This window comes from Dama dama, chromosome 5, assembly GCF_033118175.1.
Source record: "Dama dama isolate Ldn47 chromosome 5, ASM3311817v1, whole genome shotgun sequence".
NCBI classification, from domain to species: Eukaryota; Metazoa; Chordata; class Mammalia; order Artiodactyla; family Cervidae; genus Dama; species Dama dama.
The window spans coordinates 90,071,856-90,088,524 of record NC_083685.1 but is presented as its reverse complement, the minus strand read 5'-3'; the positions used below and the strand labels follow the sequence as shown (position 1 = coordinate 90,088,524).

Below are 16,669 nucleotides of genomic sequence, written 5' to 3'. Positions count from 1 at the left end.
TTACTTAATATCTTCTCCACCAGACATAGAGGCGGCTGTCTTTTCTACCAGACATAAAGGCGGGGACCATGTCCAGGTTTCAGTCCCCTTGTATCTCCCGATCTTTCACAAAGCCCTGCCCACAGCCTGCCTTTGCTAAATACTTAACAGCCGAGGGGCTGAATGAATGAATATAATAGTACAGCATTTGGGGGTTCCACTCTTGAATCATCAGATCTGTGTTCACATCTGGGTTCTCTGACACAGGCTCTGTTGTGTGAGGCAAAAACAACAGGCTCTCAAATCTTGTTTTCTAATTTCTAAAATAGGGGTAATGATAGTTCCTATCTTGTAGGGTTGTTGGGAGGAATAACTGCTATCCCACAGCAAGTGTTAGACTAGCAGTTAGCATGCAGTGTGTGCTTAATAAATAACAAGTGTTATTATTTCCTCCTCTGTAAAGTGGGGATAATAAAACTTACCTCACCAGGTTGTTCTGAGGATATTGCTATTAATGGGTGCTCGGGTAAGTGCTTATTGAGTGTTTTTTCCTTTCAAGGGGAAACCCCAGAGATTGGACTTTTTGAGTGCCGTTCACTTGTGGTTTTTCATATTGATTACCCACTATAAATGTGGCTTCGGGGAAAGCAGTTTCAAAACCAGAAGCAATTAAGCACTAAAAACAACCAAGGAGGGATGATGGAACCTTTGGGACTGGTCCAAGGCGAAGGCTCCCACCACCTGCCTGCTCCCCTCTCCTTGCAGTCGGCTGGAACAGTGAGGGATATCAAGCACCCTTATGGAACAGAGCCTTCCTGGGGAAGGAATCTGTGTAACTTCAACCCTGATTGACTTCTGGGGAACCTCTCCATTTTACAACTGAGAAGAAGGAAGCCCAGCGCAGGGACTTGCTCCCAAGTCACACACATGTGAGCCCAGGGGGGCCCAGACTCAAGCATTCTGATTCCAAGTCCAAGGCTATTTCAGCCAAGCTGTCTGCCTCTATGCTGATCACCTGGGTGAATTCTGGCCCTGCAGCAATTTATTGGGGAATCTTCAGACATTTGTTTCATCAAGAATTAAACAGAAGCAAAGACAGGGATCTGTGGTCACTGCACAGATACAGAGGCTGGCCAAGAGATGACTTGCTCAAGATCTTACAGCCAGCTAAGAATGAAAACTGAGTTGAGTCTTCTGACCTAGTAAACTTAATAGATATGGATAGAGGCCTTGTCCTAAAGCAGCCAAGGAGACAAGAATATGCCCAGAATGACTAGATCATATATAAATTGGTGTCAGTGTAAAGTCAGGCGGGTAAAATTCTTACTTGCTATAAGAACATGGAGAACAGAAAAAGCATCAAGGGGACACTTCATGGAGGAAGTCCATTCTCCCGCTCATCTCAGCTTCTTCAGAATCATGTTTGATCATTGACTCAATTATTCTATAAAGTCTGCAAGAGCCTACTTTGTCCCATGCATGGTTTTAGGCATCAGGCATGCATCATGAACAAGGCAAGGTTTGTGCTGTCATAGAGCTCACAATGCTCCTCTTTTTCTCTCAGAAGGCTGCCTGCCACCTACTCTAAGCCATGATTCTCCAGGGTGTCTCTCTGACCCAGAATCCCCTCCCCAAATCAAACCCAGTGTTCAGCTCCCCCTATATCCTGGAGTTGGGAAGAGATGCAGATAGTCATTCTGGTGTCAGCTGAATCCACCCCTCAGATCTGAGTCATAGGACAAAGCTGCATCTGAAGAAAGTGCATGGGCTTTGGAGTCAGAGAAACAAGAGTTCAAAGCCCAATTCTGATTTCTGCCCCAGCAGTGTGGTCATGGGAAAAATTATTCTACTTCTCTGAGCCTCAGTTTCTTTATCCGTAAAATGAGAAGGCAATACCAGTAATCATGTAGGTTTTTGGCACTTTTCTCATCCCTCCCTTTGTTTTTTGCTTACATTGTTTCCCTGCCTGTGATGCTTTCTCTTCCACTGACATAAAATCTTTAGACACTTCTCAAGTTCTGCTTCTTCCATGAAGTCTCCCCTGATTTTTCCAGCCCTTGATGCTTTTTCTGTTCTTCATGTTCTTATAGCAAGTAAGAATTTCACCTACCTGACTATACCCTGACACCAATTTATATATGATCTAGTCATTCTGGGCATATTCTGTCTCCTTCGCTGCTTTAAGACAAGGCCTCTATCCATATGACTACTGCTTCCCTTAGCCCTGGTCCCAGTTTCTGCTGACTAATGAGTAATGATTAATAATCTACAGATGTGATACCCATCCATCCATCATCCATCCATTCTACAAGTACTCAACAAGCTTTACTATGTGTTACACACTCAGGATACAATGGGGAATTACACAGTAGTAGTACTCACAATAATTATATTAACAATAATAATTGCTGCCATTATACAGCAATTACGTGCCAGGCATTCTGCTAGGCACTTCACATATTTCAGCTCTTTTAATCCGTATAACACTACCCGAGGGAGGCAGGTACTATAATTATCCCACTTTCCAGTAATAAACATGAAACTCATAGGAATTAAGTAACTTGCCCAAAGCCAGAGCCAGGATTAAACTCACAGCTTTGCATTCTTAACTTTTCCACTGTGCCTATCACTATGCTTTCTTGCCTCCCTCCCCTCACAGAGGTTATTTTTCAGAGCATGTTGATCCCTCTCTGACCCTCACAAGAGTTCTATGAGGTGAACAGGACAGGTAAGTTATCCCCATTTTGTAGGTGAGAAGACTGGGGCTTGGAGAGCTAAGTAAGTTGCTACAGTCCTAATACAGTCACAGTGGTGGCTCCTGACTTCCAGCTGGGCCATGAAAGTTGCTGACATATGCAGACAAGAAAGAGAATACATCACTAGTGGGAAGCTGCTATATAACACAGAGACCCCAGCCTGGCGCTCTGTGATGACCTAGAGGGGTGGGATGGGTGGGAAACTCAAGAGGGAGGTGACATATATATATATAACTAAGACCGATTCATGTTGTACAGCAGAAACCAACACAATATTGTAAAGCAATTATCCTCCAATTAAAAAAAAAAAAAAACACTGACGATAGCAGAAACATATAAAAATAAAATAAAATATAAAACAAAGGCTGAAAGGGAAACCTGCGCCCTGGGCCACAGGCCAATGCTGGGGCCACCGAGGCCAGCACTTACCTTGTGCACCCAGTCCTTGCAGTCGTGGTCTTGCATGCACTTGTCTAGCGCCCCAGCCGACAAAACCAGCACAAAGTTGCGGGCGCCCATGATACTCTGGATGAGCTTGTCCTCGAACTTGCCTGCTTCTAGCTTCTCCACATCGATGAAGACACTGAGGCCATGCAACTGCAGGTGCACCTTCAGGAGGCTGCCAGGAGGTCCAGTGTCACTGCTGAGACCTCCCCCTAAGGCCCCAGGCTGCCTGCCGGCCCGCCCCCCTCACCTGGCCAGCTGGGAGCCCGTGTTCCGCCGGTAGCTGATGAAGACGTCTGGAGCGTCCCCGCTGGGCTTACCGCCGGTGCAGGGCAGCGGGGAATGTAGCATTTCTGAAGCAGACAAGAGATGGCTTGGTGACGGTGGGCCTTCCCCATCATTCACCACGAGGTACATCAGCCCCTGCACACCTAGCCCTCTCAGCCCAGCCCAGGCAGAATGGCTTGCTCCCAAAATAGTCAGAGAGGGCTTCCCTGGTGGTCCAATGGTTAAGAAACTGTTGACTGATGCAGGGGACACAGGTTCAATTCCTGGTCCAGGAAGATCCCAGATGCTGCAGGGCAGCTGAGCCTTGAGAGCCACAACTACTGAGCCTGTGCTCTGGAACAAGAGAAACCGCTGCAAAGAGAAGCCCGCACACTGCAATGAAGAATAGCCCTGCTCACCGCAACTAGAGAAAGCCCACGCAGCAGTGAAGACCCAGTCCAGCCAAAAATGAATAAGTAAATAAATAATCCAACTCCAAGTGCGTCACTCTCCCCACTTAAAAACCGTGCACGAGTTCCTACTCCCTACAGAAGGTGTTTGTAAGCTATTTTTGCTGAAGCACCCTCTTGTTTTTAAAAAATTAAATCTCAGGGATGTATTGGGAGCTGCAATGTAAAAATGATAGAAATTAATCTGCTTTGGTTCAAGCAAAAGAATGGAGCCAAAGCCCAGTCCCTGTCCCCTGTGCGAGCTTAGTGCATACTTAGTGAATGAATGGATGAATGGTAAGATCCATCTTCTTATACTAGTCAGACAACACTCACAATGTTGTCTGTTTATGAGTTAGTAAGACAGAGATTGAAACCCCAGTTGTCATTTAATGACTCTGATAACCTTAGAAAATGTATTTAAATCTTAGTTTCATCATCTGTAAAATTAACACCCATGATGGAAATGTTCTTTATCTTTATTTCTGATAGTGGTTACACAGGGGTAGGCATTCGAAACTTCAAATCAGACACTTTTAAAGTATACCTCTTTTATTCTTTAAAAATAAACGTTTTGAAAGCTGACTTAGGAAAAAATTAACACCCACTGCACAAAATGGATGTAGAGACGGAATAGTATCTATTTAAAACTTAATCAGGGGCTTCCTTGGTGGCGCAGTGAAGAAGAATCTGCCTGCCAATGCAGGGAACATGGATTCGATGCCTATTCTGGGAAGATTCCCCATGACTCGGAGCAACTAAGCCCTTGCGCCTTGAGACACAACTACCGAGCCTGTGTGCTGCAACTACCGAAGCCTGCACACGAGTGCCTGTGCTCGGCAACAAGAGAAACCACCATGATAAGAAACCTGAGCACCGCGATGACTAGCCCGGCTCACCGCAACTAAACTAGAGAAAGTCCACGGGCAGCAGGGAAGACCCAGCACAGCCAAAAATAAAATTTAAAAAACTTAATCAGGACCTGGTCTATAGCAATTGTTGATAAACATTAGCTATATAGTAGACTAGTAAATTAAATAAAATAAATAAACAAATCAAGATGGCTGCTAGAACCCTAGAATTCACCCTGACCTCCCTGAAGCACCCACACTTTGTAAGCTGTCGGCTAATAGGATAAGCCCCTTGTCTTCCCACCCGCATCCCCTGTATGCGGCCCCCAGGCTGTCTTACCTCCACACTTGCTCACACTGTTCCCTCCACCTGGACCACTCTTCCTGCTACCACCATCCCCTCTCCCACCCCCAATACAGCCTGCAAGACCTGAGCAGGCCACCCCTCCTCTCCACAGCCCAGGCCTGGGTGCACAGGGTAGGTGGTGCTTCCTCTAGGCTTCCATTGGAGTCCTGGACATGCTACCTGCTGCCCTCATGTGCTTGTTTATAGATCTGCCTTCCTCCCATCCTCCTACCCACCTCAGACTGGGAACTTATTTTTTTTTTTTTGCAGTAATCACTCACTTGCATTTAAAAAATTTTTATCACCCAGTCAGCTCTTAATACTATAAATTTTAGAGTAGAAAAGTCACACGGTATACTTCTTGTGTCAAGCTTGTGTTGATTATGTTTACGAGATTTGTACACACTGTGGGTGGAGTTTTTATTTCCATTGCTGTCTCAATTTCCTTTGTGTGCAAATGCCACCAGTGATGGTCATTTAGGTTGTTTCCAGTTTGGGGCTATGAGAAACATAACTGCTCAGACTGGGAACCTCTTGAGGGCAAAGTGCCTGTTAGCCACTCAGCTGAGTCCATTCTTTGCAACCCCTGTGGACTGTAGCCCACCAGGCTCCTCTGGCCATGGAATTCTCCAGGCAAGAATACTGGAGTGGGTAGCCAGTCCCTTCTCCAGGGGATCTTCCCGACTCAGGGATCAAACCCCGGTCTCCTATGTTGCAGGTATATCCTTTACCCCCTGAGCCACCAGGGAAGCCGTAGTGCGATGTACTCATCTTTGCGTCCTCAGAGCCCGCGTGGCACAGTCTACGTGCTCAATCAATCCGCAGTGAGGCTCCACGTCCCCATGGTGCATCTCCCCTCGTCCCTCCAGGGCTGGCGCTGGGGCCTGAGCGGGGGCAGGGGTGGGGGCCCCGGTGGGCAGGCTCACCTCTGGCGGCCGTGAGGATGCGGGCGCGGTGCACGCCCAGGTGGACGCCACAGTCCTCCAGGAGCTGCTGCTCGGACACGCGGTGCAGTAGGGAGCGGTCCAGGCCGCAGCTGACCAGGCCGTAGGTGTACTGGCGGAAGCGCGGGTCCAGGCTGCCCAGCCAGTCAGCCAGGTTGCTGCGGTCGCACGTAGCGTAGTTGGCGAAGGTCTTGAGCTCCGTGAGCTCCCGGAGGAACCTGCACCCAAGGGAGGAGAGGATGCTGAGGTCTTGACTAGGGAGCGAAGGGGGCGTTAACAACCAGCGGTCTGGAGGCTCCGTACCTCTTGCGGGTGATGCCCGACTTCATGCCCAGGTCGGTCTGGAGTTCCTCGTCGGTGAGCCGCAGAAGCAGGTCTCCATCTACCTGCTGCTCCTGGAGGAGGGGTCAGACGTGAGGTGAGACTCCCCCCTCCTCAGCCTGTGGACCCCACCCAGCACAAGATCAAGGGGAGGGAACGGAGATGGCGCTGAGGGAGGCGGACGGGACCCAGATGAGAACCGTAAGACCCCGAAAATGGCTGAGTACAGGATCCCCACCCCCAGAAGGCCACCCCGGGTGCCTCGGCGAGCGGTGCCGGGATGGGGTGCTGTCGCCTGTAAATGCAGGGCGCCCCTAGAGGCCACGCGGCCCTCCGGGATGCGGTTGCTCCGACTGCCGGCGGGCGACCCCGTGCGGCTCTACCCGGAAATTCTCGCAGTACTGGGAGAAGCCGATCTGCTGCAGCCAGGTCTGGACCTCGGCTTCCTTCCAGCTGGGCACGCTGGGCAGGATGCGCCGCGGCACCTCCTCGCCCAGCAGGCGCAGCGCGCGCTTGGCCAGCGCCGACGTGGTGCCATTAGTGGAGTAGGAGACGAGGCGTTTCAGGCTCTGGATGGCACCTATGTCGCTGAATACCTGGGGAAAGTGTGGGGAGAGGATGTCTTGGACCAACCAAATCACCCACCAGCCGCCCTAACACGCCTGGTCCCTCCCCTCACCTCTTCTCCCCGCTGTAACCACACTGCCTCCCCTTGCCCTGCCTTCACCGAATAAATCACTGAGACTTGTGGATTCCCCCTCCTGTTGGTGTTGTGTTCAGTCGCCCAGTCATGTCTGACTCTCTGCGACCCCATGGACTGCAGCACGCCAGGTGTCCCTGTCCCCCACCATCTCCCGAAGTTTGCCCAAGTTCGTGTCCATTGCATCAATGATGCCATCCAGCCACCTCATCCTCTGATGCCCTACTCTCCTGCTCTCAGTCTTTCCCAGCATCAGGGACTTTTCCAATGAGTCAGCTGTTCTCATCAGGTGATCCCCTCATCTCCTCTCCCCACTGAAACCACACTGTCTCCCCTTGCCCTGACTTCATCCAATAAATCACCAAGTATTGTGGATTCCCCCTCCTGAAGCTCCCTCAGCTATTCACCAGGTCCCTCTCAGGTCTCCCCTCTACAACTTCTGCTGCCCTGGGATAAAGTCTAGATCTCAGTATGGCTGCCAGCTTGAGCATGGTGCAGCCCCCGCGCACCAATCCCTCATCCCCTTTCACCAAACCACCCACCCATGGAGCCTTTCCCTCCTCTGGGCCTCAGCTGTGCTATTTCCAGACCCGTAGTTTTACCAGCCTGCTTGTGGGAATTCTACTCATCTATTGGATCCAAATTGGTTGGCACCTCCGCCATGTAGCCTGCTTTGATTCCGTCACAGCTGGGCCCATACCTCCAATTAGGCCTTGTGCCACACTCTGAAAGCCATTGTTGTTAACTGACAGTGCAACTTCCACTGGACTGGAAGCTGAGGTCATGTCTTAATCACCCTTAGAGTCCCCAGACTGGCACACTGCAGAGGACTCACTGTGTCTTTATTAGACGGTTCTCACTTGGCCTTGCTGGGAAAGAGGTACCAGAATTGGTGGTCGTAGCTTCCGCCCAGACCCACTCCTTAGGGTCCTCACTCTGTGCTTCCCTTTAAATCCCTCCTCCCAAAGCAGAATAGCCTGCTTTGTAACACCAGTCCTCCCATGGCCCCTCTCTGGGGTGCAGAGAGGAGAATCAGAAGCTCCTACAACACCAGACCTTGGGAAAGGCCTCAGAGACCCCTAACACAATGGTTTCTTCTGGATCTATGGGAACACACAAAATGGGTGACAATCACCAGTGAGACACATTCCTCTGATGTCCCCTGTCCAGCCCCAGATGACTATGGTCATACAGACAGGGTCTGTCCATGCAATGTGCACCATTCTCTGTGCACCAGGGGTCACTAACCCCCCAAACCTCCAGAGGCATACAAAGGAAGAATAGTGATGTTATGTGAAAGTAAAAGTCGCTCAGTCATGTCCAACTCTTTGCGACCCAATGGACTGTAGCCTGCCAGGCTCCTCCAACCACGGGATTTTCCAGGCAATAATACTGGAGTGGGTTGCCATTTCCTTCTCCAGGGGATCTTCCTGACCCAGGGATCAAACCTGGGTCTCCTGCATTGCAGGCAGACTCTTTACCTTCTATCATATTTAAAAAACAAATCCTAAAAACTTTTGATAATTTAACTATTAGTAGTCTAACATCCAGGGTAAAAACAGCTGCTGTGGTCTACTCCTTCAATTTTCCAGAGGACAAAAATAGACATATAAAGGCCCAAGACTTCACTGCAGTCAAGTGGTTAAGACTCCAGTCTTCCACTACAGGGACACAGGTTAAATCCCTGGTCAGGGAAGTGCTGCTTGCCATGAGTTTTAGCCAAAAATTTTAAAAAGGCCCAGAGAGGGGAAGCTAGGTACTCAAGGGCACACAGCAAGTTAAAGCAGAGGGCAAAGGCTATGGATCAGGCCCTGAGACTGGGAACCCCTTGGGACTCAGGTGGAGTTATCTAGCTGACACACAGATGTCCTGCCCCAAAACTGTGTCTCTATACTTCATCTCCTTCCTAAACTCCAGAGCCAAATGACAAAATGGCCCACTGGAGTGCCCCAGCTGGTCATTTCTGAGGCACTTCAAACTCCAGGTGTCCCAGTGAATTCACTTTCTGCCTACCCCCAACCTGTCTCACTGAGTTCACCTTATTTCAGTACCAGGTGCCATCACCCACTGGGTAGGCTATGTCCAAAGCCAGGAGCCATCCTCAGATCCTTCTTCTTCACCCAGCGACCCAACAAGTCTTAATTCTATCTCTTCAGTACCTCTGGAATCTGTCTGCTCTCTCTGCCTCTGCTATCATGCCCCGGACCTCCACCATTCCAACTGCCTCCTGCCATGGCCTCCTATCTGACCCCCTGGGCTCCAGCCTCTGCCTTGGCAACACCAACTCCTTGCAGCTGTCAGGAAGGTCTTTGTCGAACACTGGCGTCCTCCGTGTAAAACCTTGGTCTCGCCTTCAAGGCCACAACGACTAGTCTCTAATCTTTCTCCTTTCTCACCTAACCCTTATGTATACTTCAAGTCCCAGTTTAATGTCATTTCTTCCAGGAAGCCTTCCCAGATTCTGTCTAACCCCCATCCCTACTCCACCCTACACCCGCACCCACCTTGGTCTTGCCCTGCAGACTCTTGATGGCTGCCTCCGCACAGAGATAGAAAGCCCCGATGCACTGTGCCTCCAAGCGCGAAGAGTCGAGCAGCGGCACCAGACGCTGCAGGTCGTCGGGGGCGCGGCCCTGGCTGGTGTCACTGGCGTCCACCATGCAGCGGGCAAAGCGCCCGGGGTCCAGCGAGGCCACGAGCGGCTCCACGAGGTCCAGCGTGCCGGAGCGCTCCACCTCGCGCTCCACCTCCTTGTTGGTGGCCAGCACGGCCACGGCCAGGCAGGCGTGCAGGCGAAGCAGCTCGTCCTCCTTGGAGAAGGCGAGCGGGAAGAGCCACTCGGCGGCACGCTTCTCCACCATGCGCCGCTGCGCCGCCTGGCCCCCGTGCAGCGCGCAGTTGGCCAGCGCCAGCGCGCAGTGGCGGAGCAGCGCCTGGTCCGTGCGGCGGCACCAATACAGCACCGCGTCCAGGCCGCCGGCTGTCACCAGCTTCTGGCACGTCTCCTCCGAGTGCTTGAACATGTGCTCTAAGATGCCGGCCACGCTGCGCGCCAGCTCCACCGGCTCACGCTCCTTTGCCAGGTTCAGGATCACGCCCAGTCCGATGCGCGCCACGCGGTCCCTGCGGAGAGAAAACAGGAGGGAGACGTGGAGTTGCCGCTGCCTGGGGTGCTTGTCTTAACCTCATGGGGGTCACAGCCTCGTCAGTTATCCGCTCTGGGCCTCACTATAGTGTCAAATAGGACGTGAGTCTGGTCCTCCCTGCCTCTCTCACCTCCCTCACTTCCTGCTCTGGTGCTGTGTGCTTAGTCGCTCAGTTGTGTCTGACTCTTTGCGACCCCATGGACTGCAGCCCACCAGGCTCCTCTGTCCATGTCCATGGGGATTCTCCAGGCAAGAATACTGGAGTGGCTTGCCATGCCCTCCTCCAGAGGATCGTCCCAACCTAGGTCTCCCGCACTGCAGGTGGATTCTTCACCTACTGAGCCACCAGGGAGAACCAGACTTCTCTGATTGTAAGGATACTCCATCCTGGCCACGGGCTTTCCAGGTGGCGCTAGTGGTAAAGAACCTGCCTGCCAATGCAGGAGACGATAGAGACTCAGGTTCAACCCCTGGGTTGGTTTGATCCCCTAGAGGAGGGCATGGTAACCCACTCCAGTATTCTTGCCTGGAGAATCCCATGGATAGAGGAGCCTGGCCAGCTACAGTCCATAGGGTCACAAAGAGTCAGACATGACTGAATGCTTACATGCATCGGTAAGCATTGCATGCTTGCATGCATCCTGGTCACATCCATTTCCTCCAGGACACACTTTCCTGGAATAGCAGTATGTGGGGTGGTTTAAGAATTCTAGCTCTAGGGACTTCTGTGGTGGTCCAGTGGCTAAGACTCTGCACTTCCAATGCAGGGGGCTGGGGTTCGATCCTGGTCAGGGACCTGGATCCCACTTGCTGCAACTAAGAGTTAACATGCCAAGACTAAAGATTCCACATGCTGCAAGGAAGACTGAAGAGCCTGCATTCTGCAACTAAGACCCAGCTGAGCCAAAAAACTAAATAAAATAGTTTTTAAAATTCTAGCTCTAGAGCAGATCCCTGGGTCCTGGTAACTTCTCTATCATATACTAGTTGTGGGACCTTGTGTACCTTTCTTTATTCTTATCCTCATCTCATTAACAAGACAGAAACAATTCCTACCCCTAGGATTATTATGAGACCAATGTAATAATCCATGTAAAGTTCTTGGCACAGTGCCTGACTCATGGAAAAGACTCTATAAATGTTAACTTTTTATCATTTGAAATACCCTATATCACTTGAAATACCCTATTCTTGGACTTGCCTTCTAATTTCTCTTCACTCTGCTCTGTGACTGGAGTGTATTTTATTTATTCATTTAACAGATCATTTATTGAGGACTTACGTGTGCCAGGCACTGCATTGTGGGGCTGAAGTTAAACAGTGACAAAGAGAGACTGGAGTTTATGCACAGCTAATATGGAGACAAATGGTAAAGTAAACAATGTGTGAACAGAATAACAGTTATCTGATCAAAATGATAGCAAAACCAGGTGACGTAATGGAGAGTGCCTGGGCAGAGGTATATGTCTGAGGAGGTGACATCTGAGAGTTAAATGTCCAGAGACCCCTGCTTGCATGTATCTGGAAGAAAAACATAAGAAGCAGAGAGAACAGCAAGAACAAAAGCCCCAAAGCCTGATGAGCATGGCATATTCCAGGAAGAGAAAGAAGGTCAGAGATATTTGCAATGTCTAAAACCAACAAGGAAAGATATAAAATCAACAAGGGATTCACATGTAGAAAGGATATATAAATAAATATTCAAATCAACATGCAAAATGCAGTAAATCCAGGAGAAAAGGAGTGAGAGATATGACTGGGCAGTTTACAAAAGGAAATTCAGAACATTAACAAGCAAATAAAGAGATGCTCTAATTCATTAGTAATCAGAGAAATAAACATTAAAACGGCTGCTGTCACTTTATACCCATGAAAGGGACAAAAAGCAGAAATTACTTCAAGTGGTTGAGTTGGAAGTTTCAAGGGAAGAGTGAGTTCTGGGGGTCTTTTGAGCCAGCTCAAAACGTTCGGACTTCATCTTTCTAAAAAAGTTTTTGTTCATTTATTTATTTATTTGTATTTTAGATTGTGTTGGGTTTTTTTTGTTGTTTTTTTTTTTTTTTTTTTTTTTTTTTGCTGCGCACAGGCTTTTTCTCTAGCGTGACAAGCGGGATCTACTTTCTAGTTGTGGTGTAAGGACTTCTTGCTGTGGTGGCTTCTCTTGTTGCAGAGCTCCAGGTGGTACTGGGATTCAGTTGCCCCAAGGCATATGGGATCTTCCCAGACCAGGGATCGAACCGGTGTCCCCTGCATTGCAAGGCAGATTCTTAACCACTAGACCACCAGGGAAGCCCCTGAGCTTCATTTTGACAGCAAATGGGGAGCCACTGAAAGGCTTCGGGAAGGGGAGTGACCTGGTAACGCATGGATTTTAGGAAACTCGTTCTGGCTGTTGTGGGGAGGACAGTCAAAGGGAGAGAGCTTGGAGGCCAGGAGAGCAGGCAGGAGAGTTGCCACATTCCAAGCCGAGGTGAAAGTGTCCTGTCTTCCTGACTTCCACCAGTGATGCCCCTCAAGGACTTACATGCCCCACCGGCCACCGAGCCCTTGCCAGGGAGCATCACGGTGACCACAGTGCTTGTGACTGTGTCCACTGCAGGGCCCAGCGGAGCCCAGAACATGGCCTGAGGCCAGGACAGCTTTGCTGATCTGATCACTGAGCTTCTCTGCAGCCCAAAGGAACAGATGGGTTCCAATCATCCCCTCGGGCAGTCAGCACTATAGTTGTTCCTTTAACCAATGAGAAAGCCAAAGCTCAGAGACGTTACATGGCATGCCCAGGGTTACACAGTTGGGGGGAGGCACGGCTGGGATTTGAGTTCACATCTGTTTGTCTTCAGGGCTCAAGATCCTTCATCGGCACTTTGTGCTTCCGAAACAATCTGACTACATACACTCCAAGTTTATCAGAACCAGGAACTGCTTAAGAAATCATCTAATCCAACAACACCCTCATTCCTGCGGCTCAGTGAAGGGAAGGGCAAGTTGAAAAACAGCAATTCAGAGAGAGAACTTTATTTATTTATTTATTTATTTATTTCTTCTATAAGGAATTCTATAAGAACTTTATTTTACTTTTTGATGAGGACCATTTTTAAAGTCTTTATTGAATTTGTAATAATGCTGTTTTCTCTTTTTTTGTCATGCAGCTTGCAAGCTCTCAGCTCCCCAACCAGGGACTGCACTCGGGTCATGGCAATGAAAGCCCGGGATCCTAACCACTAGGCCACTAGAGAACTCCTAAGTTTTCATTTCTTGAACCTCAGCCCTCATCTTTCTCTATGCACTTGGCATCTTTATAGAGTTGAACTCTGTGCTTGTTGTGAGAATTATTCACTCAATTCCCAATTCTTCTGTAGCCTGAGAGGCTGTAAGTCTGGGTTCAAATCACAACTCCAAAGGAGGGGTAAACTGTACCCATATACACACAGACAAGCCTGTGTATATATTGATAATATACACACATATGCAAGTGCTTGTATGTGTACAGATTCTCTCAGCAAAGACACACAAGAAACTCATTTCTCCAATTTGCCTCCAGGGAAGGGGCCTTCATAGACAGAATGTTTAAGTGCGTACCTTTTTTGTACTTGGCATTCGAATTTAAATGCAATAGTTTCCCCCCCCCCCCCACCTTCTTTCTTTTTTAAAACCCATCCCCTCCTCTCATTCACTGTGCATTCTTGGAAAAGTCACTTGCCTCATTATGGTCTTCTGAAGGGGGCAGGCTGTGATTTTATTTATTTATTTTTAAATATTCATTTATTTATTTGGCTGTGTCAGGTTTTAGTTGCAGCATGCGGGACAGGGGATCCAGTAGCTCTGAGGCATGTGGGATCTTAGTTCTCGGACCAGGGATCAAACCTGCATGCCCTGAATTGCCAGGTGGATTCTTAACCGCTGGACCACTAGGGAAGTCGCCAGGTTGCGACTTTGGAGGACTAGCAGTGAGAGTGTGGTGGGACCAGGCTCAGAGCGCCTTACCCTGTCAAGCTTCTCCTGGTATTTCAGGGTCAATGAAGCTGTGCCCTAAGCCCCCAGGCAGTAAGTGTCACAGCACCCTGGGGAGAAGAGAGCTGCAGCAAAGAGAATGGCAAAAGGAGTGGACACACAGATGGAAGAACCTGGTTGGTGGAGGAGGGAAAAGATTTCATACACACAAATTCTCAATGTGTCACCACACTCCTTCCCTTCTTGCCCTTCCAGCCTCCTCTCTAAGTAGGGGTGGGGAAATTCTGCCTTCCTTTGTGAGGATTTTGATCAGGACCTGGCTCACTGGGTTCTGTCCTTGGTCCTGAAGTGATGCCAACTGGCATGTTATTTCTTGGAACCAGAGACACTGGTTAGCGTGACTCCTCTTTCAGTAATTCCGAACCAGGTGAAGATTGTTTTCAACTTTGAAAAACAGTGCTATTTGCATCTTGCAGCCCTCCTTTTCTTAGGGTGTTGGCTGTTGCACCCTTTCTCTAAGAGTTCAGGTTAGAGCTGCCCCATCCCACATACAGGACACACCCTTGGGCCCTGGCCTATCACATCCAGTGAGCGCCTGTCCATCTGCTAGCCCTGCACATTCACAGCCCATCTCCATCAGGAAGATTAATGACATACTGAACAACCCTAACTTGGTCTCCCAACGTAAACGGCTTTATTCATGCATTTTCGACAGTTGTATCATTTCCACCAGCCACAAGGCTATCTTTACTTTTTGAAAATGCCCGTTATCCATGTCCATCACACTTGTGAGAGCTTCATAAACGGACAGTGACTCGTCCAAAACCCTTCTAAACCTGAGGGGTCTGAGAATTCAGTGTGAGACTGGAGTGTGAAAGTCTAGTCTGCTCCAGCATGAGACGGGAGAGAAAGTGGGTCAGGGATCCTCATATTCCAGGAGAGATTCCGAGAGACAGTAAAGAGGGGCCACCAGGCTTCAGTTGGACCCCATCTGCTATATTTTGGTTCATGTGGGGAAGATGTAGCTGCCTAGCTCCACACTTCAGTTCCCCTTCCCCCCACCCATCATCCCAACTGAAAACCTCCTGTTCCCCATTAGCAGGCAGAGCATGAGATCATGTCTGCCCCTGTGATATGAAACAAAATGAAAAGGGAGAAAGCAGGAAGTGGATTAGGGGTGACATGAAGGCAGCAAGTAACCTTAGGTTAGCACTCATTTCGGCCTGGGAAGAGAGGAAAGGTATTCCCCGCTCCTGTTTTCTGAGCAATGTGTCCTCCTCCTCTCTTAGTTGTAGGGAGATGGTACCGCAGAGTGAAGGTAACACAGAAGGATATCCAGTCCAAGGGGAGAAGGGCTGTGGGTTCAGAGGATCCCACCTACATCCTCAGAACCAGGGACAGATTCACGACCTACCACTCCACTCCTCCTCTCCCTGTCTCATTTCTCACCCCACCAGCTCTGGGAGTGAATGCTGACTGCACCATTATTTCCCTCTGTGACTGTTGTACAAGTCATTAAACTCTTCCAAGACTCAGTTTCTTCATCTGTAAAATGGACACGCTGGTTCTCAACAGGGATATAATGTAAGGATTTGTGAGGTGAGGCAGGAAAGGGACAGTGCGAGGCACTGGAGACCCAGGTGACCCCACATCCCGCGGCGCCCTCCGCCCCAGCCCGGCCCCCTCACCGGTTCTCGGCCACCAGGATCTGCTCCAGCAGGCGGGCAGCCTGCACGCGCGTCTCCAGCTCTGGCGCCTGGAGCAGGCGTAGCAGCAGGTCCAGGCCACCGTCCAGGCGGATAGCGTCGCACAGGCCTTGAGCTACTTCGCGGCCCATGGCCGGTAGCAGCCAGGCCTCCTCGACAAGCTGGAAAACTTCGGTTAGGCCGGCTCCCAAGGCCCGCATGCTGCCTGCCTGCTTCAGCGCCGACAGCGCCTGCTGCAGCTCGGGCAGTGCGCGCTCCAGGGCGCCCTGCACCTCGGTGCTTGTCCCCGGCGATAACTCGCGGGGCCTGCGGCCGCCCGCCACCCACCATTGGCTCGCGCCGCCACCCGCGTCCGGCCCCGGCACCACTAGCCGCTCGGCATCCGGCCGTGGGCCCGACATGGCGAAAAAACGGCAGAGCTTGTAGGCGGAGAGCAGCAGCGTCAGGACCATGGGCGCGGGGCTGCGGGGGACATCCCCTGCCTGGAGGGGCGGGGCCGGGCGGAGCGACCCAGAGCTTGGGAAAAGGAGGACGCGAGAGCGGAGCCGGGGGGAAGACGATGCAGGAGGGAGGGTGGAGAGAAGGTGACCAGGCAAGGGCTCCGAACAGAAGTTTGGGGAAAGGGTGAGCGCAGGACCTGGGACGAAGAGGTTGGGGTGGGGGACACAGGGCCCAGCTGTCGGGGACAGGCGGGAGGAGAGAGCGGGAAAGGCTAGGAAGTTGGACCCAGGCGCGGGAGGGTTTAGGAGGCAGCAACTAGAACAAAGAGTGGCTCCAGTTCCTGCTAGGTTCGCTGAGATGCTCTGCAG

General features: G+C 50.5%; 1 protein-coding gene across 1 annotated transcript in view; it reads right to left on the bottom strand.

Moving 5' to 3' along the window:
* SARM1 (sterile alpha and TIR motif containing 1) overlaps positions 1–16,669 on the bottom strand; it is a 23,884-nt gene extending 7,215 nt beyond the window's left edge. The window contains exons 1-7 of the mRNA XM_061142897.1: positions 15,843–16,669; positions 9,562–10,180; positions 6,741–6,953; positions 6,340–6,431; positions 6,019–6,254; positions 3,430–3,532; positions 3,165–3,354 (exon numbers count right to left, since the gene is read on the bottom strand). Coding sequence (XP_060998880.1) covers positions 3,165–3,354; positions 3,430–3,532; positions 6,019–6,254; positions 6,340–6,431; positions 6,741–6,953; positions 9,562–10,180; positions 15,843–16,312 — 1,923 coding nt within the window. The 5' untranslated portion in view covers positions 16,313–16,669. The remainder of the gene's footprint in view (positions 1–3,164; positions 3,355–3,429; positions 3,533–6,018; positions 6,255–6,339; positions 6,432–6,740; positions 6,954–9,561; positions 10,181–15,842) is intronic.